Source organism: Ictidomys tridecemlineatus, chromosome 2 (genome assembly GCF_052094955.1).
Source record: "Ictidomys tridecemlineatus isolate mIctTri1 chromosome 2, mIctTri1.hap1, whole genome shotgun sequence".
Classification (NCBI taxonomy): Eukaryota; Metazoa; Chordata; class Mammalia; order Rodentia; family Sciuridae; genus Ictidomys; species Ictidomys tridecemlineatus.
Window position 1 is genome coordinate 165,242,389 of NC_135478.1, and position 21,369 is coordinate 165,263,757.

Sequence of the window (21,369 nt, forward strand, 5' to 3'; positions counted from 1 at the left end):
ATGGCTTAGAGTTGAACATACCAACCAAAAGCCACCTCTTATGAGAGTGGACAAGTCATCCATGGAGGTATTGGCATTCAGGTATGATGTGGGGATGTAGGGAGATCCCACAGATATCTGGGCTCCCTGACTGGGCTTTAGAAGAAGCATTTTTCTGATGTGAAGTTCCTGTAAGTATATATACATTCTGTCCAGCAGATGGAGTGTTCGCAGCAAATTGTTTTCTCCAATCCCACCCCCTCCTTGGAAATTAACCACCAGGTTTCTGCCAGAACCTGCCACATTCAGGGTGACATATGATGCCGTTAAAATAAAATACAAAGGTTAGAGAAAGATCAGTAATAAGTCCTAAGCTGAACATAGATTTTAAGAAACCACCTCTAAAAGAGTCTAGAAATTAATAGTCCATAATGTGATGAAAAATCCCAGCTGACTTCAAAGGAACCTCTTGCCTTCTTTTTAAAGAATTCTGTTTAATGCATAATTCACTCAGTCCATGAAACATTCTGGGAAACTTTTGGATGGATATCAGCCTTTTAATTTAAAATTATGCACTCTGGGAAATGGCTGGCACTGAAGGTGGGAGTCTACTAGGTAATTTACACCACAATCAAATTGCAATTACAAAGGAGATTAAAACATGGCTTTAAAGAATCTAACTCCACCCTCAGGGCTACTAGCTGTTTGGTAAACAGAGAAAGAGTGGGCCTGTAATTAAAGGAAACCTGTAATTAAAAATTTCAAACCTCTTCAGCTTTGTTAGGGTGACATTAAAATCTCAAGGGAAAGGGAAGGAGCCTCATTTCCAGGAATCTTAGGGAGGTAGTTTTATGTCTTCAAGGGGGTGCATTTCTTCTGATATTGTCTACCTATCTTCTACTTTTATTTTTTCAATTGATACTATTCATATTTTTAGGAATAACATGAAGAATTTTCTTATCACTGGAGGATGACTATAGAGGAGATGAGTATGTTCAGGCTGTGACAGTGACTTAGCCATATAATTTGGAGTGCTAACTCCAAGGCAGAGGCTCTATAAAGAATCAGAGTTGTCTGGGTCCATCTTTTGATCATGCCTAGAAGGTTACTGTTCCCTAAGGATTTTTTAAGACCTGTCCATGCTAGAAAATTGAAAGAGGAGGAAACCCAAGTAGGGGACTAGGCAAAATGATATAGTGTGAAAAGATTATCTTAAACTTTCTTCTTCATCCTGGGTGCCAATTCCTCCAGAGCTCTTCTCTGTGGTGGTTCCTCAGGATAATGCCCTGAGCAAGTCATGTTCTATTAGGGTGATAAAAAGACATGTCCTTTGGGAGGCCTTAAATTGCATGCTATTTTCTTAAATGGTGCCTATAAGTCCTGGCCACCATGATGTGACCATACATATCCTACCTAATATCTGGAACTTTAATAGGAACCAAGGTGTGATCTTGGGTAACCCCACATCTGCATAGCAATATATATACTTCCACTATAAAACTTCCTTCAGTTTTTAACTTGTGCTTCATTAATAACTCTGATTTCCGTCAAACCAATATCCTAAGCTAATCCCAAATAAATGGTTATTCTGATGTTAACAATTCTTTAAAAATGAGGTTGATTAAAAATGCAACTGGTATTATCTGAACTCTGAGGTAAATAACTGATTAAATGAAAATATACAGGCCTGATTTTAAAGATATTTAATTCCGCTTCCTTGTAGGAATTTGACTCAATTCTAAACAGATTGAGAGATTAAAATATTTTGCATGATGTCTAAGATGTTTCATTTCTAAAGACCTATGAAGCTAGAAAAGTGTTTTCAGAGGCTCTCAGAAATATAATTAATTACTGAATTAGGTCCTTAGAGACAGGAACTGCTTACAGCCTGATACAGACCTTTTATCTAGTTAATTAGCTTTATAGGAAGAATTTTGCACATTTAGCAGATGAGTATAGATTTTATTACTTGAAACACAATACAATTTATTTTTATGTTGTATTTTTAAATTAGAGAAAAAAGAGAAAAATAATCTTGAACTCTGAAATAATTCCAGAAGTCCTGATAATAATGAAGGGCACTGTGATAAGACATCATTCTCTCAATCACATTGTACTGCCAAAGGAAAATTAAAATTGAAGCCATTTAAAGCCCTCCAGATAGACCAATTCATTCAAGATAAGAGACTTGTGGTGTTCCAGAGAATTTTAGTTGCTCATTATATGGAGAAAACTGCTTCTCCACATACGAATGAACCACACTGCAAAAAGCTGTTCATAAATCCCTTTGCTACTAAGTCCAAAGTGATGGCAAGGAGATTTGCTAGCCATCCCTTCCTTTCCACTAAACACTTGAAGTGGTGAAATGGACATATTATTCTCTTCCCAAAGAGAAAAAATTTTCCTCATCAAAAATCTGCTGAGATAGAATTACCCTTGATGTCCCCTGCAAATGCCCTCAGGAGTTTCTCAGCAGCGATTTTCTCCTTCACAACCTTGATGCTCACTTAGATTCTGCTTAGATTCTAATGGGCCCTGATGCCATTGAACCATCTGCAGCTTGAAAAAGAATTTCAGCAGTAACATTTTCACCGAGAATAGTTTTTAAGCTCTTAAACTCAATTCTCATCTCCTTTTGAATGAACAAATGGCTATCAGGCATCAGAGGTAAACAGTGATTGTCTAATCACGGACTCCAAAGCTCCCCCCACCCTTTTCTCAGTTGTGTTTCCTTGGGTGTTGATGTACAACCACATAAGTACAGTCATATTGGTGTGTCCCAAGTAGTCTGAGGCAATCTCTAACTTGGAGAATCACCTACACTCTCCAAATTCTTCGTCTCACATGGCACTGCAAAGTGAATCACTTTTCTTAACACTTGCAAAACTATTTCACATCTCTTTTCTTTTGTAATCACATATACCTTCTTACTTGTACTTATTTCCTTTACTTGAACCTTTCAAAAATGGGGTAAATAATTATCATAAAAACATTTCAAACTGAAACTCTGTAGCAGTTGTAAACATGATAGCTACATAAATGCTTACACCCTTATATGTTTAGGTAGAATGTGTGCAATTTTTTTTGTTGGTGATAGCTTTGCTAATTTGAATATAAATTAGTAGTTTTATGTCTATAAGGAGAGTACTATCTATTATGTAATTTCCATTATGTATAAATTTTATACTATATGTCAAGACAGTTGTAACTATTATATAAACTTTCTATTACATAGAAATACACCTCTGTTTTCCTCATTTAATAATTGAGTATAATGAGCTGAAAAGGGGAGAAGATTTAAAACTTGAAAACATAGACTAAATTACCCTTCTGGTTTTTCCAATGAGGAACGCTGTGGCAGCCTTCAGTGCAGGCTCAGATTGATGTGAGGGAGCAGCAAGTCACCATTTAGGGTTTGGAGGAGATTTGCCATGACTATATCAGGTGGGTAAGAATGTCATCCAAACTGCTGAGTCTCTCTATTCATCTGCCCTGAACGGTCACCAGAGATGACAGTTCCTGGTGAGTGGAGTCATTGCAGGAAGAGAAAATCGTTTATGGGATGGAGAAACAAAAATGCTCCATGGAGTGATTTAGTTATTTTATTGCTGTTTTTAGGACCAGGATAAAACATGGCTTAAAGTTCAAAAGTTGATTCTATTAGCAATCTGAAAAAAAAATGTGAAAAGACATCAAGCTGAATGTTTTTTTCTAGCCCTTCAGCAACCCTTTATTGCTGTCACTTATCATGAACTTTTACTCTGCTAATAGCTTATGAGCAGTTGGATGGCACCTCATGTGCTATAAACAAAAAATTTATGGGTCAGATATGTTGCTATCATTTTCTCTCTCCTTTCCCTAATTTTTACCTGATGTTTCTCCCTTATGGTGAAAAAGGAAAATACATGTTCTGGCCAATTTTTGTATGAGCTCCAAACAAACAGGAAAAATAACACTTTGGTCCATGTTGATAGAAGATGCTCCCACAGGACAAGAAACAGTATTGACTAGATGAAATTTTGATGAAGTGGGAAAAATGATCCACTGTTTCAGTGGTACTGAAAGATAAGCTGAAGAAACTATTTTATGGTAATTTTATGAAAAAACATATGAGAACTTATTCCAGTGGGTATATTTAAATGTATTGTGTGTGCATGTGAATGTATTTGTCACAAATGAATATGTTATGGAAAAAAAAAGTTCTTCTCAAAAACTAATCTGTCATTTAATATATGACATAACTGAAGCCCAAAGAGCTTGATTGACTTGCTCAAGGCCATAGAGCTGGTTAATGGCATGACTTGGGCAAGCCTCACACTTCTTGATTCTGAGTGCATTGTATTTCATTTATATCACTATATGTGGTTGCATGAAAATTACTTTGAATTAGAGTTACCCTCTAATTAGAGTTAACCTCCAGGAAAAGATAAAAATTTTAAAAAGAAGATGTTTCTGGACTCACAGAGGGAATGTTTTCAGTTAATATATTATCTGAATTGGTTTCCAATTCAGAGGAACCAAGAAAGATTACGTTGCTGTTTTTGGCGAAATGGAACCAAAATATGAAACTTCTAATGATATGCTATTTATTAGCCTGGTTGTTCTTCAGAATGAAAGCAGTAATTATCAGTGAATTACTAGCAGAATGCTATCTTTTCATTTCAGATTAGATCTGTGACCATCTTGAACACAAATTTTGTGTTTTCCATGTTCCCATATGTTAATAATAGTCCCAATTGTATAAGGGGCGTCAATATTTTCTTCCATAATATTGAGGAGACATGTTTAGTTTATTGACTTTTTGACAAAGATGGTATTGAATAAACTATTACAGGCCAGAATCTATGTGGTTTTGTTTATAAGTGAAAAAAAACTAATGTTGTCACAAATCATAGAGGAGAAGATCCCACCACAGAGAGAAAAGACTGTGGTGCTAACCTTGAGGATGATGTCCTACCCATCAGATTCATGCAAATATTTATGCAATTTTTCAATGGTTTACCCTTCAGTTGCCTCTCAAGAATTCTTCTTTGAGTTAATTCTTGCCCTTTTCTCAATCCCTGGTTAGAATTTGTATTCCCTTTAACTATATTTAAGAAGCATCATTTGCTTGGGATCGGTATAAAGATCAAATGAAATGCTGCATTTGAAAGTATGTTTTTAAGCCTACGGTATCAAATGGCTGATTTTATTGCCCTAATACTTCTATTACAGCTGTCAATGCAGACTGCCTCATGCTGTCTTTCAAGATGTACCCTTGCCTTTCCCAGGAGACAGGTTTTCCTCAGCATGCTTTTCCTTTGTCCCCTTTCCAGTGTCTGACAAAAGAAAAATGCTTCAATAATTGTTGCAGAAATGACATAACACATTGGTCAATAAAGCTCACAATATTTTATGATGCTCTTATAATTAATAATACATTATGTGGGGATGGGAGTAACCACCTTGCTCTTCCTATAATGGAAAGAACATGCAAGAGGTCAAAGCAACCTGAGGATAGCTTGAAGTCACACAATTAGACTAGAGGTATTCTTTTTCAGAGAAGAAAACCCTTTTGTCCCAACATTCAGGACTAGGTGAACGTCACTTGGAGATTTTATTTTTTTCTTTAGACATGATCAGCAATTGTATGATAGGAAGTCTGAATGGGAAATGTACAGATTTCTATTGAAATACATGACATTTTGGTAAGTGCTTGAATCTCTTCTTAGGTCTTGAGGATAAAAATTACAAGATCATGAGAGGTAAACTCATCTGTGCTTAATTGGTATTGTACATCAGAGAGAACTGACTATGGTTTTTAGCCAAGTGCCTTGGGATTTTAATAAATGGCTTCTTCCTGGGAAATTAAAATAGCTGAGGATACTTGATATTTATAGAAATATATATATATATATATATATATATATATATATATATATATATCAGGATGTCAACATTGATTAGTCTCTTTAGGTTTATCTATTGGCTTTTTTATATGTAACTATAATTTTAAAATGTGTCTTATTCCAACTCTGTGATATTGCTCCTGTCACTTCTCAGAGCCTCCACTGCTTCTAATTGCAGAATTAAAGTAAAAAAACTTAGAAACTTGTACAAGATCTGGACCCTATACCTCTCTGACCTCACCTCTTCTTCCATGCTAATTTCATCCAGCCACACTGGTTCTTTTGCTTCGCTTCAAACACATCCAGGAGGCTCTCACCTCAGACTTTGTTATTCCCTTGCTGGAAATGCTCTTTGCAGCAATGCCTCTCTCTCATTTCCTTCAAGTCTCTGCTCATAAATCAAACTGTCAGTGAGATATCTTTTACCAACCTTATATAAAATAGTAAATCCAACATCATCACCACTACCCTACACACACACACACACACACACACACACACACACACACACTGCTTAATTCACAGGGTCTAAGGCTGGGACTGATGCAAAGAAGATCTACAATAAGTGCTGAATGACTACATGAAATTTCCCTGTTTCTTCAAAGTCTGTCTCTAGTCCATTTCCTTTAGGATTCTTCCAGTATGAGTGGAGAATATATTACTATCTTCTTTAAATACAACCAGTAATTCTCATTCTCTCAGAAATAGACATGTCTTAATCATATGAAAGGTAAGGACAAACATGCCATCTTCACTAGGTCTATTTGGAGTATCTGTTATGTTTCTAAACCATTAACAGAAGAAACCTGAACTGGCTCTGGGACTTGCTGCAATCCATAGGGCCATGATTCAGTGTCTTTTACTCTTTTTGGTGTTAGTATTTTCTTAAGACTCTTCAACAATAACCATAACCAGAGTACTTTTGGCCTCTAGTTATATATTTTTTTTTCTACTTTATCACATAGAAATCACTGTGCTCCCTGTTATCTTGGAAGTCAAGGGGATATATTATTGGATAATGATCAAAGAATATAAATTCTATTCTAGGAAGAGTTCTTTCTCTTTGACCTTGGGTAAGTGACCTCACCTCTCCCATCCTTTACATTCTCATCTAGACAATGGTAAATAACATTGACTTGACCCACCTAGTTCACAGAGCTGTGGTAAGGTTAAAATGACAGTGTGTTTAAAGTGATTTAGAAATGATGAAGTGCCAAGTGGGCATACCTCATCATAACAAGTACCAGCATCTTAGAATTTTGAATTCTTGGCAATGTTGTTGTTTTATCTTCTTGCCTGAGTTCTTGTCATGGGCCATGGAGCATGAGGGACATGTAAATAAACTCCTTGCCAAAATGCAGCTTGGGATATGGGAAAAGGGGATGGACCTGCACACTCAGGGGATCAAGTTAATTAATTCAATCTCTCTGGTCTAGTAGCTTGAATGAGCAAATTTAAACTGTAAATGGCAGGGAAAAGAAAAAAGTTGGAGGCTGGGATATAGGCCTTTGCTTTCTCAGTTCTGTTGTTAAATTAATTAGTTAATTTTAGTTGGATTTTAAAAGTGTCTGTCAGAATCCTATATATTGCTACAGTATTTTAAATATTATGATATAATTTTCCCAAGAGAAACAATATAAAGTATACTTTCTTTTCCATGCTATTTAGCAAACGGATTAATTCAGCCTCAAGAAACTCCTGCAAAGCCAGATGCAGTGGCACCTGTCTGTAATTCCAGCCACTCAGAAGGCTAAGGCAGAAGGATTGCAAACTCAAGGCCAGTCTGAGACCCTGTCTCATTCCTGTGGAGGAAACTCATTGGTAAAGCACAGGTAGGTTCAATCCCCAGTACCAAAATAAAAACAAAAAGAACAAAACCCTGCAAGATAAACTTGCCTAGCACTTATGAGGCTCTGAGTTCCATTCCCAGAACCATAAAACAAAAACAAACAAAAGATCCTTGCAAGACAAAAGGCAGAAGAAGAACATGTAAATTTCCCCAGGGAAAAGGAAGAAATTTAACTGAGAAGAAATTAACCACAGAACAAGTTTTTAGGAAGAACTTAATCAGGCAAAATCAGTCAAGTGACCCATGTTAGGAAGCTGACATGTTTGTTTTCCTATTAGAAATATTTTATTTATAATTTACTGTTTAAATATGTCTAAAGAAGACATAGAGTTCTTAGTGACTAAAAATAAGGAGATGAACAGTTTCATTATAAATGCCTTGTTTTTTCACTTTTATTAAAATTGAGGTTATCAAAGTTTCATTTTTTATTAGACATAACAAGCATTTTAGGAACAGAAATGTCTTTTTATAAGAACCCAGAAAAGTTGGTATTGTGCTACCATGTAGTTATCAGTGATCAAGTAACCTATAAACAAAAAATTTCAACAGGGAATTCTTAAGTTCGAATTTAATAATGAATCTATAGTATTTAACTCTTTTAGAAATAAAAGCTGAGTTGTGACAAACTACCACAATCTGCTGATAACAATGAACTCAATGAGAAAAATGCGCAGACACACGGAGAAAACCCACAAAACTATAATGGTTGTGCATAGAAATTCTATAAGAGTTTCAGACCTAGTATTTTTCTCCTTTCTTTTATCAATTCACTTTTAATTAAATATGGAGGTTTGTAATTAGAGCAAGAGAATGGGGTGATATGGAAGAAAAATGTAGTCTTAAATAACATTTAAGACAGTGATTACTTTTTTTTTTTCCTGTGATTTACTATTGATTCTCGGAAATAATGGTATGATATTGCAAACATTGATCTGGTGCAATTTGATGCTCTCAGAGGAAGGAGTGAAATATATAATTGGAGGTCTATGCTATGAGTCATTCTTTACTGAAGACATCATTATGGCAATTAATGAAAGAGTTAACAAATACATTTTTGGATAATGAATTTTAGGTGATCATTTATTATTATTGCTATTGTCCATAAGCTGAACCAAATGGCATTGACATTGCACCTTTTTTTCTAAAAATGTCATAGTCCTACTCAGTGTTAATCTTTTAGGAAGTATTTTCTGACCCTCTATCACTGTGATTTCTCTTTTTTGTGTACATACTGTGAACTTACCCCTCTCAAGGTGCCAATGGTGAACTGGGGTAGTGTGTATAAGTTATATTTATATTCTTTAATTACACTTGCTAGTTGAAAAGCTACTTGAGGGCTGAAATAACTTTTTTACTCTTTGTTTTTTATTCTTCTTAGTGCCTGTTACTGATACCCATGAAACACTGAAAGTTTCATAATGATATCATGATGTTCTATCTTCATTACATGCATGTCACTGTTGCCCACAAATTCACTTCATTTTTTAAAATATGTTTTTAGTTGTAGTTGGACACAATACATTTTATTTATTTATTTATTTATTTATTTATTTATTTATTTATTTATTTATTTATTTATTTATTTATTTTGTGTTGTTGAGGATGGATCCCAGCACCTCACAATTGCTAGGAGAGCACTCTATCACTGAGCCCCAACCCCAGCCCCCCTCTCTCCATCTTTTAAAGAATATTATAAAAGGACTCAATTCATAATATTAAATTTCCAATTCTGTCTTTGCTTTATCATGAAGAACAAATTTTTAAGAAGTTTGCTATGATAAAAGGTGAGACCTATAGCTAACCAACTGTTTACTATAGGAATAGGAAGTGCAATCTTGTTTCAACAAAGAATCTTCTTTTTTGGGTGGGGCAGAGAGTACCAGGGATTGAACTCAGGGGCACTTGACCACTGAACCACATCCCAAGCCCTGTTTTGTATTTTATTTAGAGACAGGGTCTCACTGAGTTGCTTAGCACCTTTCTTTTGTTGAGGCTGGCTTTGAACTCATGATCTTCCTGTCTTAGCTTCCTGAGCTGCTGGGATTATACTGTGCCTGGCTCAACAAAGAATCTTAATGACTTGGACCAATGGTTCTCAAATTATTCTCCTACACTTGGGTTTTGTATGTGATAAACCCATTCTACAACTAAAACAGAAATAATAATCTTTTCTGAATTGGCTAACTAATTAATACACTATATTGACAAATTGTTATATTTGGAAAATTTGGTTACTTCTTGAAGAAGAATGACTGAATGAATGGACAAATAGCAGGTTAATATTCATGGTCAATCTTAGACATGTAGTTATACTTGGCTCAGTGGGCTTATGTGTGTATGTCTTAACTTTTGTAGTTGAAATATTAGTTTAAGGATTTAATATAGCTCTCTGCTAGATAAACTGTTTTTTAAATAGAATTACATATTTAAATATTCTGAGATGCTATTACTATAACTTTTGAGGACTCTGTTAAATTTATTTTACTTTAGACAGTGGGAGGAATCCTTTGACTACCATAGTTGTAGAATAAGTCAGACATAAGTGGAGTGCCTACATTGCCCCAGATCCAGTATTAGGGGTTAGTGACATGTAAACTTTCCTGCTAATATCATATAAAGTAACTAAGGAGCACTGCACACACTTGTTAAATGTCTAAAGTGAGAGGGAAATAGAAATGGTGGACAGTTGTCAAGGTCTGTAGACATCCTTCTCAATGCTTACTTCTCGGGATGTTGTGTTAGCATCCCTAATCTTCAGAAGTTGGGTCCAGTGCTCAGGCACAATGAAAATTATGGTAAGTCCCTGGGAGGATTACCAAATTAAACTCTGGGAAGAACTTCCCATACCTTCCTATTTCATTAGATGATGATCCTGTAGAAAAAAATGTGTGTGGTTGCTGTCCGGGTCAGGAATGTTTTGTTGAGCCCACTGAAAATACTTCCTTTCTCTATGTTCGTTTTTCAGTGTCCCATTGAAGAAGAGGGGTAGCATCAAAGTATATGAAAGTAGGAAAAATATGGGTTTTCAACTTGACCATGACAATGTTTTCAGATTAGAAACCCTTAAAGACTAGGTTGTTTTGGGATTACACAGGATGTCAGAAAGGTCAGGAATATAGGGTGACTGATTTTTAAATGGTATATTAGTTGCAGTAAAAATACTCAAAACATTTTCTCCAACCTTCATATTCTTTTGTGAATGATAGTCCTGTAAATATGCCACAGTGTTTAAAAGTATGGAAAGATAGAGGAAATATGTATTTATTATATTTTTTTCTTCTGATTAGCAAAGTGGTAGATCTATTTCTTTCATACTTCTTTGGGGATGATGAGAATTTATTTTTTTCTGTTTCACAGAAGAATTCGAATAAATTAAGATAAAATTAGGCTTTATAAAATAGTAATAATAATAGTAACTATAATAATAGTAATAGCAAATAGCAGCAGAAAGCACAGACCAAAGTCCACAATTAGGCGTCCACTGCATGACCTTAAAATTAGAACCATTTCTCAAGCTCCTAAGACACCAAAGCACAGATGCACAGTGCATAAACAAATAAGTGAGCACATTAGTGGTGCCCTTAGAGGGTTTAAATCTTATTCTTGTAACCCCAGGAAGCTGACCAGAGAGAAAGGGGAAGAAAGAAGTACAGGATATTTATCTTTACGTTTTCGAAATGCTTTTGATCAGGAGAGCTGGAACAAGTTTCTGTGCTTTTGTGGGAACTACAAATGTTCCAGTGGAGGAAGCAAGATCAAGAGCAGTTTGCTCTTTCAGGGACTTCAAAGCCCATTCATCTAAAGATGTGGCCATTACCATTTTGGCTTCCTCGCTGTGCCTTGGATGGCCCTGTACTTTTCAAGAGGAAAGCCTTGCTGGGTTGGGGCCAGCTAAAATGTATTCCTTGGAGTGCAATGTCCTAGAAAATCTGCCCTGCCTGGCCTGTGCTTTGTGATTATAGTCCCAACCAGGCTTGATCCTCACTCCTATTGGATGAGTCAGGCGCAGAGGTGAATGGGGCAGCAAGCCTGGACTACCCATTTTCTGCATCTGCTGCTCTTCCAGATATGGAGAATTGTAAACATAAGATCAAAGTTGGGTCCTATCCACCAGGTGCTAGGTCCATGATCTCTGTAGGCTGCTGCTTTATGGTACTAAGAAGTGAGTGGAGGCTGGGGAAAGCAAGCAAGCAAACAAACAAACAAAATCTGTCATAGCTGTGCATCCTATTTAGTCCTGTTTTGGTCACCAGTAATAGGGGATTGCTCTCTTCACTGTTAAGTTAAGCTCTGGGATTTGGATTTGTTCATGGAATTTAGATCTATTCTGGAAAAAAGCTACACAATAATTTTCCAATCCCAAACCAAAAGTAAAACCAAAGCCAAAACAGCACAAAAAGCAAAGGGCAATGCCCCAATAGTGTTGCTCCCACTAATCCTGCTTCTATAGTTTGGAGTTTTTCTGGAGACTAGAGACTAGTGTACCTTCCAGGAAATAGGGACTGCATCTTTCTTGTTTCTTGCTGGGTCCCTAGGGCCCTGGCACACATTTAAATATCTGTGGAATGAATGATTAAATCAGGGCTTTGTTGTATCTTCTATTTATTATGCGATCTTGGACAAATTTCCTCTGAAATTAAATCTTTAATTTCTCCATTCTCAAAGATGGTAGCCCACCCTTGAGAATCACACAGGGGAATGTTAAGAATGAGTCCTGAGATAGTGTCCACTTGAAACTGAATTTGTATTGGGTGCTTCTGGTAGTATGTTCAATAAGTGGTTACTCTTTTTTCTTTTGAATTGAGTGTATTCCACTTGCCACGTCCCCCTGACAGTTGAGTCCACTTTTGTGTGCTTTAGTAAGTGAAGATAATAATGCTGACATCCTAAATTTCCACCTCTGTCAAGTGAGGAGTAGGCACAAAGCTCATCATTCAGGAAGGTCCTTTATAACTCTATGATTTTATTCTGTTCTACTTTCTAGGACTGATCTGAGAATGAAAAGTGAGAGATATTGTACTGCACCGTGAACAGAGTGACAGTGACATTGCATTTCTTTAAATGTTTAATAGGCCTCTCTATTTCCTCTGTTCTTAACTGTCTGAGGTAGTTTATGTTTTCCTTTTATATGCTGCACAGGCAAAATTTTACTCAGAGTCACTTTGAAAAGTCACATGACACGAAACATAATTCTCATTTAAATATTTACTTTTGAATGTTGGGAAACCATGACTCTTTCACATAGAAAATTTATTTAATTAAAAATTTGCTTTCAAACTTCATATTCTAAGGTTTGGGATTTAAGTTCCACCTTGCAAAGTTCGAGTGTTGGATACACCACTTTTCTCCAATTAGTTGAGCAAGTGGCCCAGGAGCATTGAAGGGATAATAAAATGGAACACAAAAAGAAGCATATCTTAAACCTTTTGATAAGCATTTCCTTAATATCTAGTATGTGCCAGAAGTTGTGTTCAGTTCAGTGTTTGACATCAAAGACATCCTATCCCCAGAGCCTTTGTGTATGTCTAAAAGCAACACTAGATTTAGTAAACTAGATTTCAATCATGGCCCTGCCACTAAACTGATGTATGACCATAGGAAAATGGGTTTCATTTTGGGGAGTTTCCTCTACAAGATGGTGATGAATATCTTCAAGCTCTAATGGTATTTGGTTTTACATTTATCTCAAAGGAAATGATAGAACATAACTGAAAGAGAGTGCTTAGGTAAAAGAAAGCCATTTCAGAAGTCATATAGTACACTTTTCTTTCTTGAAATTCACTTGTTAATAAATAAAACATATACATTAAATTTTCATGAAAGAATAACCTTATAAATCTGTTGATTGATTTTTTTCATTCCTCATTCCTTCAGTAAACATTTATATAATGCCTCTTCTATCCCCGAAACTGTTAGGTATTTGAGATAAGAGATGATATATATGTTCTGTCCCTTGGAAGAGCTCACAGTTCTGGCAATAGAGATGAGAAGAAAAATCCTAGTTTGGTTGTGAAATGCTGTTCATAGTAAATAAATATTTACTGAGCACCTATTATGCTGGGAACACACAAGTGAACAAAATCAGTAATGACTTCTGTTTTCCTGAAGCCAAAATGCTAGTGTGAGGATCAAACAATAAAGAATAAACACTAAAGTAATAAATGATGTGTGTAGCAGGAGATGAAAAAAAAGCATGAGATCAAAAGAAAGAAGAGCAGGTTAAAGGGAAAAGGGGGCAACTGTGGTGGGCCTCAGGGTGGGAGGGACACCCTGGGGTTTTCTGGCAGAGGAGGTAATATATAAATGAAGACATGAGGCAAGCAAGGGAGCTGGTTAGCCCAGGGATATGTGAGGAAGAGCACTATAGTCAGAGAATTGGCTGGGGAAAAAAAAAAAAAAGCCCTGGGGTACAAACAGTGCTTGATGGTATGCAGTGAGAAAGAGGGAGCTTGAGGGACACCAACAGAGCTGAGGGGCGGGGGCAGGTCCAGCAGGACCTCTCAGGCCTGACGGATCATGTGAAGCCCGAGAGAAGTCCTTGGAGGGTGTGAGCACAGGAGAGACTTGCTGTGCCTTACATTTTTAAAGGGCATTCTGGCTGTCAGGTTGAGAATAGATTGTGGAGGCTGGTTGGAGGTAGGCTTAATTGGAAGGATAATACCGAATGTAGACTAGAGGTGTTGGTGGCTGGGACCTTGGTGGTGGTCGTAGCCATTGCGATGATGAGAAGCGATCAGATCCTGGATCCATGTTGAAGGTGGAGCCAACAGGATATTTTGGCAGATTGGATGGAAGGTATGAGGGAAAGCAAAATGCCAGAACAATGCGGGAAAATGAGGAGGGGCACTTAGTTCAGTTTAGAAGTTCAAGTTAAGTTTCCTTAGCAAATATCAAGTAAATTGACTATTGAAGACACATAGGAATAGAGGCAGATACGGCAGATGGGGGCAGGGCGAGAGTGTTCTAGGTGGAAGAACTGATATGTTCAGATGGTACGAAGGCAAAACAATGGCATAAGATATCTGGGGGAACTGCATGTAGTTTCAGTGGAAAGAAGGGTGAATGTGGGATATACATGGGATCCAACCCATGTCAGAAAGCTCACTATTTAGAAGAAATTTAATAAGGCATAGCTCTTCAAAATCTATTTTGCAAAAGGAATATTCAAACTGTGTTAACTTTAAACAAAACTCATGTTGATCAATGCTTGTATTACCTAGTAAGAAAGCACCAAACATCAGAGAATATTTTAAACTCTGTGGTTAAAATACTAAGGAGGCCTAGCTTTTTCATCCTGTAAAGGTGAGAGTTATTAGAGAATTGGTTACCACTATCCCTTTTCAGAAGAATCTTGGAGTAAATGCATTTGGAAAGAACATTTTTTTTGGCCCAACTGAGCAGATTTTGTGTCTGCTAAGTGTTTACTATGTGCCTAGTCCATTGCATCAATATTCAAATTAGAAAAATAGAGATAATATATCATAAAAAAATGACAAGCACCTGTTTTGCAATAGCTGACAAAGAAAAAAAACTTGATACCTTTTCAATCATAAGTCAGTAATATGACATTTATGCTTATAATCTTTAATCTATATCTAAATTTAAAAATATGTATATAGTTAGTCATATACAGGTTACTATGAACTCAAATGTCATTCTATAATCTCCATTCTCTTCTATTTATATACCTCCTAGTAAAGTACTAGGTTCTTACAGTCAATCTTTACCTTTAAAAAAATGTACTACTTTTAATATCTTGGTACCCTCCCATTAGTTATGCATCGTCTTGTCTAATTCTCATTGCTAAGCATATTCACCTTGTGGCCAATATACATTTCCTCTATTTTCTATAGTTTAAACCTGCTTTTCATCTTGCTGCTCTCTTCAGAGACGGAGAGGGACTGATAATGTATGGCAAATTGAGAAGGTTAAAGCAGCACTTTGTAGTCAGGTATGCATAGCCAAACTGAGTTGTTGAACTAGAGCTAGTAATTGAACAAGAGAGACAAAAAAGAAGATACTTTTGTTTCATTTATCTTAATAATGGCATTATTTCTTCACTTTTCTTTGGCTTTTAAAACCCAAGCAGTCAGATGAAGGAAAATGTTTTGGTTACATAAATCACCTTGCAAAGGCTCTCTGAAATCTTGAGCTTTCGTGTTGATAAGTGGATATATTTGTATATTTTCATCAAAGGATTAATAAGCAAACTAGAAAAACAAAGTTAATTAATAAATGTGGTGAATAAAGATAAATGGTTATCCCAAGAGTAGTTTGAAGGTGTTATGTGTTGAATTATCTTAAGAATTAAATGCATTGTAGATGCTAATTTTGGATAACCCAGAGTTCATTTAGTTTTAGAGTAAAGGAATTCTTTTTTAATGACTCTATGATTCATTTATCTTCTGGATATGTCAATCAGAAGGGATCTGGAATTTTGAGATGAATGTTTATTTAGTTCTGTTTATATTTATATGTGTATATATGTTATTGTTTGTATATGAATCAACAGACATGTGAGAATGCAGAGTGCAAAAATTTATGACCACTTTTAATAATCATTCTAATGGTAAGAGGTTATTTCTATCAGATGAATAAGAGGGAAGAGTGACAGTAAGGATTTATATTGCTTTTGTCTCCTTTTGGGGAGAGTGAAGAAGACAAGTAACACAAAAAATGCATGATGGCATTATTTGTGCTTATTTTCAAGGCTGCCTGTGGGTGAGAATTCCAGAATAGGAGCTAATGTTCACAGACTTCTCTTGCCTACTGCCAGCAATTTTTGCAGACCACTGTACTTCTTTATTTTTTAAATTTTTATATTTTTGGTTGTAGTTGGGCATAATACCTTTATTTTATTTATTTATTTTTATGTGGTGCTGAGGATTAAACCCAGCACCTCACATATGCTAGGCAAGCACTCTACTGCAGAGCCACAACCCCAGCCCAGACCACTGTACTTCTGAGGCATCACCTTTAATATGGATGTGACACCTTCCAGTTGCTTCAATGATAGTAACATATATGTGTATAAATTTTCAGGTCTTAGATGATAAATAAATTGATAAAGACTATGTAGTCTTGAATGATGCCCTAAAGCATGAAAGATTATAGCAATTTAGGCAAATGCAAGTATTGTATGATTGTAATGTTTCGGCATCAAAATTGTTTGTGTCTAATATTAATTACCATTTTATGATTTGCATTAAGCCTGAGTTCCCAGAACTAGTCACTTGATGAAATGATGTCTTAGTACAGAATGCAAACCTAAAGATTTTTCTTTTATATGTTAAAGATGCATTAAAATAAAATACAGCTGGGTAGAGTGGTGTATGCCTGTAATCTCAGCAATTTGGGAAGCTAAAGCTGGAGGATTACAAGTTCAAGGCCAGCCTCAGCAATTTAGTGAGGCCAAACAACTTAGCAAGACCCTGTCTTAAAAAGTAAAAAGGTCTGGGGATGTATCCCAGTGGCAAAACACCCCTGTGTTCAATCCCCAGTATAAATAGATAGATAGATAGATAGATAGATAGATAGATAGATAGATAACAAAACAAATGACTATATTTAGAAATATTCAGACATATTTAGAAATAAATGAAGAGGCAGCAAAAATATCTTAGAATATACTTTGCATGGTCACTACTGATCAAAATGACTTCCATTAATCTTCAATTTGATTATATATATTAAGACTCTCAGAAAAAGTTTCACTGAACACCATAATTCAAGAAAAACCACAACTCTTAAAACCCATAGGAAAAGTTTTCTGTATAACAGAAGAAATAAACTACAATGTCTGGGTATCTTTTCAGTTTTGCCCTTAATTAAGCACTGGGAAAAGTGACTTTTTTTCTCTTTCACCCACTGTGAAAGTTATGAGATTCTTTTGCTCAATCTCCCACAAGGAAGGCTTGGAAGTTCATGTTCTTTAGACAGTTGCCAATTTTGTTAAAGGAGATTAAATGGCCATGTCACATGTGTCATATCCTGCAGCTAACAATGAGAAAGAGCAAATGTAGCATGGCCCACATCTGGGTAGCTACCACAGTGGGGCCATCAGCCTAGGAGGCCTTTGATTCTCATATACTAAATCAACTAAGATTACTTAAAAATAAGTAAAAAACTCAAAAAGCCTTCTTTTTGTACCTTGAATATATGTTCAACAGTTTAAACTTTTGTGGCTCTGAAACAAGGATTTCTGGTTGGGGACAGAGGTATTCAGTTCCTGAATGATTCCACCTGTTTGCACCATAGAAGATGATTAAAGGCGCCTTGCTTACCTGTGAAATTGATTTTCAGCAAGTAATCCTTGTACAGCTTCTTTCCATCCAGGATCTTCATTGCATCGCAGAGCTTGGTAGTGTTAGGACAGAGGGTGCGCTGCATTTTGTGCAGGGCATGGGCCATGGCATAGACAGCATTCACCACAAACATGATCTTGGATTCTTGCTCATAGTTGCTGCTGTCAATGGCCAGGTGCTTGTCGCAAACCCGCCGGTGGTTTCTCTTGTTCTGGAGGCTACACTGGAACTTCTGTTCCCAGAAATCCCGAAACCAGGGATTGCGATGATTGTTGTAAGGGTTGAGGCTCTGGAAATAGCGGTCGAACTGGCGGACAGGATGCGAGGCCAACTCCAGAGTGATGGCACCATATGCCACATGCTCGCTGCCTTTGACAATGCTTTCCTGTGCGCCCCAGCCATCGCTGGCTACCCAGGTGAAGGAAGCATTGATGCGGCTGGCTGCGGCGATGAGCTCGCGTGAATCGTCACTGCGCATGAAGAGGACCACGACTCGCGCATTGGGCTTCTGCAGCAGCTCGCGTATCACACTGTCGTAGGACTTGCGGATGTTGGAGCGGCCCACCTTCTCTGAGGTCGCAATGCAGATATTGCGCAGGCGGGCTTCTTGCTCAAAGGCCTCAATCCCAGTCTCTCCGTAGTCGCCCTCAGAGGCCACAGTAGACACGTAGGTCCAGTTGAAGAAGCGCAAGATCTCGGCCATGGCTTTGGCCTGGTAGAAGTCGGGGGGCACGGTCCTGGCAAAGTAATCATAGCGCGATTTGTCGCTGAGTTTGGCACTGGTGGACGCATAGCTTATCTGAGGGATCTGGAAGAGCCTCAGCAGGTTTGCCACCTGGGAGAAGGAGAGAGAGGGAGTTCTTTCTTTAAAACTTCGAGGAAATTAAATGAATGAACATGAAAACTGATAACACCTGCCTTACCTTTGACCAGTACCCTTTCATCTCTAAATCAGCACACTTTTTTTTTTTTTGTCAGTTCTTGAGAGTATATTAGACCCTTGCCTGGATACTCTACTTGGATATTTAGGAAGGTGATCCAAAGCAGGTAGTGTTTGCTCTGGGAAAGTGCATAGTGCTAAATGAGAAGGGCACCACCTGGTAGAATTTTCTAGACTATGGTAAACCCTAGACTAGGAAAATCTGTTCAGATGTCGTCAGTGTGGTTGTTATAAGTTTCTGGGGTCCTGCTAGAGCTCAAACAATGAACTACAGTGAATTGGCCAAATTCAGTTTTTAGACAACTTGGCTGCAGTTGTATAGAAAGAGCCAGGGTGTTTAATTCTCACTTCCCCCTCTTTTGCTAAAAACGGCAGACTCTGAAAGAGTTTAATTTGGGAACTATGTGCCACATGGACAGTCCAAATTAGACATTTATTATCTAGGTTAAGCAAAAGAAAAAAAAATCAATTCTACTGAAATTCTATTTGGTCCACTCAAAAACTTAGGCATACACTGTTCTAAACTTTTGAAAAACTTGACCAACTTCTTCTGTTTTCATTTTCTTAAAAATTGATTCCGTTTGGACTATGTGAAGGGAAAACATACAAATATGCTATTCTTGCAGTATTTTTAAAATTATAAATCAAAGAAGCATTGAGGACATTGTCAAAAATGAACTCCCTTCTTTAAAATGTTTAAAGCTTATTCTGAATCAAAATTTAAGTATCTTAAAAATCAGCTGTCAACAGTATTTTTATGTATTAATTGTAAAAATGAAAAGGAAAGTGACACTAGTTTAATGAGGAGGGTTGCATAGAGCTTTTATAGAAATATGTAGTTATGAATACAAAATAATAATGTGTTTTTATTCTCCCAGTCTTCTGAAAACTTTTGTTTCTATACTGACTTTAGTTAAATTATATAATATTCTAAGTGGACGTTAATCAGAAACAACTTGAATATTTTAATGTACTTTAAGTGCATTGAAATGAGTGCTTTCAAATTTTCCTTCTGGAAATTGTGGTTTCACATTTATATTTGACATGTAGGGAGCACAGCTTGAAATAGGCAGCTGTTAGCAAAGAGCACAAGCAACATAAAACAACTGACATCTGAGTCCTGATTAATCATCATTTCATGTGACAAAGGAAACCAGCAACCAAGTTCATACATAGCTACACAGCATGTTATTGAAGATCTGGCCTGCTATTAAAACTAACACTTGATATAGCCCAGAGCTATCAAAATGTTTTCCGTATCTTTTCAAATCCTGGTATTTCTTACTTAACCACAGATTGAATACCCAGACAATCGAGGGCTTGACACACAACATAATGAAAAATTAGAATTCAAATTTTTTTTTTGCATTTGGCATTTCAGAATATGGGAAAATTTGGGAGAATGGAGGTGAATGGGTGGACAAAACCTAGTATGCCATGTATTTATTCTTTTCTTACAATCTGGGAAAAAAAATGACCTATACTGACTCATTTGAAAACAGTAGTATTACTTATTTACTCAGTCTGATTGAAGTGGCAGGTGGCACTGTGACAGTACTAACATTTATTCTAGAATGAGTACCTGGCTGCCATTGGATTAATGTGCCACTTTGGCAGGCTTGGTGATAAAGCCCTATCTGTGCAGAGATTTGACTTGATTATGGACTCTCTCGGTAGCACTGGAGAGACCATCTCTTAATGCAATACAGGTACTTTATTCATCTTGAAGTATATTCATCAGGAACTGAACTTTTTAGGGAGACAGAATATAAAATACACAGAGACATTATTTTCTGACAGGTAGGAACCACAGTGGAAAGATTCAAAATGGCTGGAACTTTCTTCTCTCAGAAAGTCTGGAGTAATAAAGTTGATAAAGAAAACATGTCTTTTGACTGCTAGAATACTATGACTTCATGTCTACTTCTCTGGGACTTCTAAGAACAATTCACAATCAAGGAAGACTACACAGGAAAATGAGTTTGACAATGAACTTGAGATATAATGACAACATTGAAAAGTGCACAATGAACTGAAGCCTGTATAGGAAGACTGTGGGCTAGAATAAAACAGCAATTATTGCCATCATTGGGAAAGTTATATATAACTTTGTGCATGTGTGTTTAATGAGGAGACTACAACCAACTCTAGGAAAAGAAGGCATGTTTGGTGAATTGAAACATTAAGATGGAACTCTAATAAATATGTATAATTTCAATTGGATCACCTATATGAATAACATGGGTCAATAACATAGTTCAAAGTTATGATATTCAGACTTACATTAAAAATACATTTAATACAAATAAATAATCAAGCAAAGCAACATAGAACTACTTTTATCATAGTGAGTTGTTCCTTTTAAAATTAATTTCTTTAGATTATAAGAATAAACATGATTAATTTAAA

At 36.5% G+C, this 21,369-nt stretch overlaps 1 protein-coding gene across 4 annotated transcripts in view; it reads right to left on the reverse strand.

The window, feature by feature from the left end:
• The window catches only part of Grm3 (glutamate metabotropic receptor 3), a 207,519-nt gene that overhangs the window by 46,950 nt on the left and 139,200 nt on the right, over positions 1-21,369 (reverse strand). For all 4 annotated transcript variants that reach the window (XM_005335928.4, XM_040291705.2, XM_040291706.2 and 1 more), the window contains one exon: positions 18,000-18,855. In XM_005335928.4, coding sequence (XP_005335985.1) covers positions 18,000-18,855 — 856 coding nt within the window. The remainder of the gene's footprint in view (positions 1-17,999; positions 18,856-21,369) is intronic.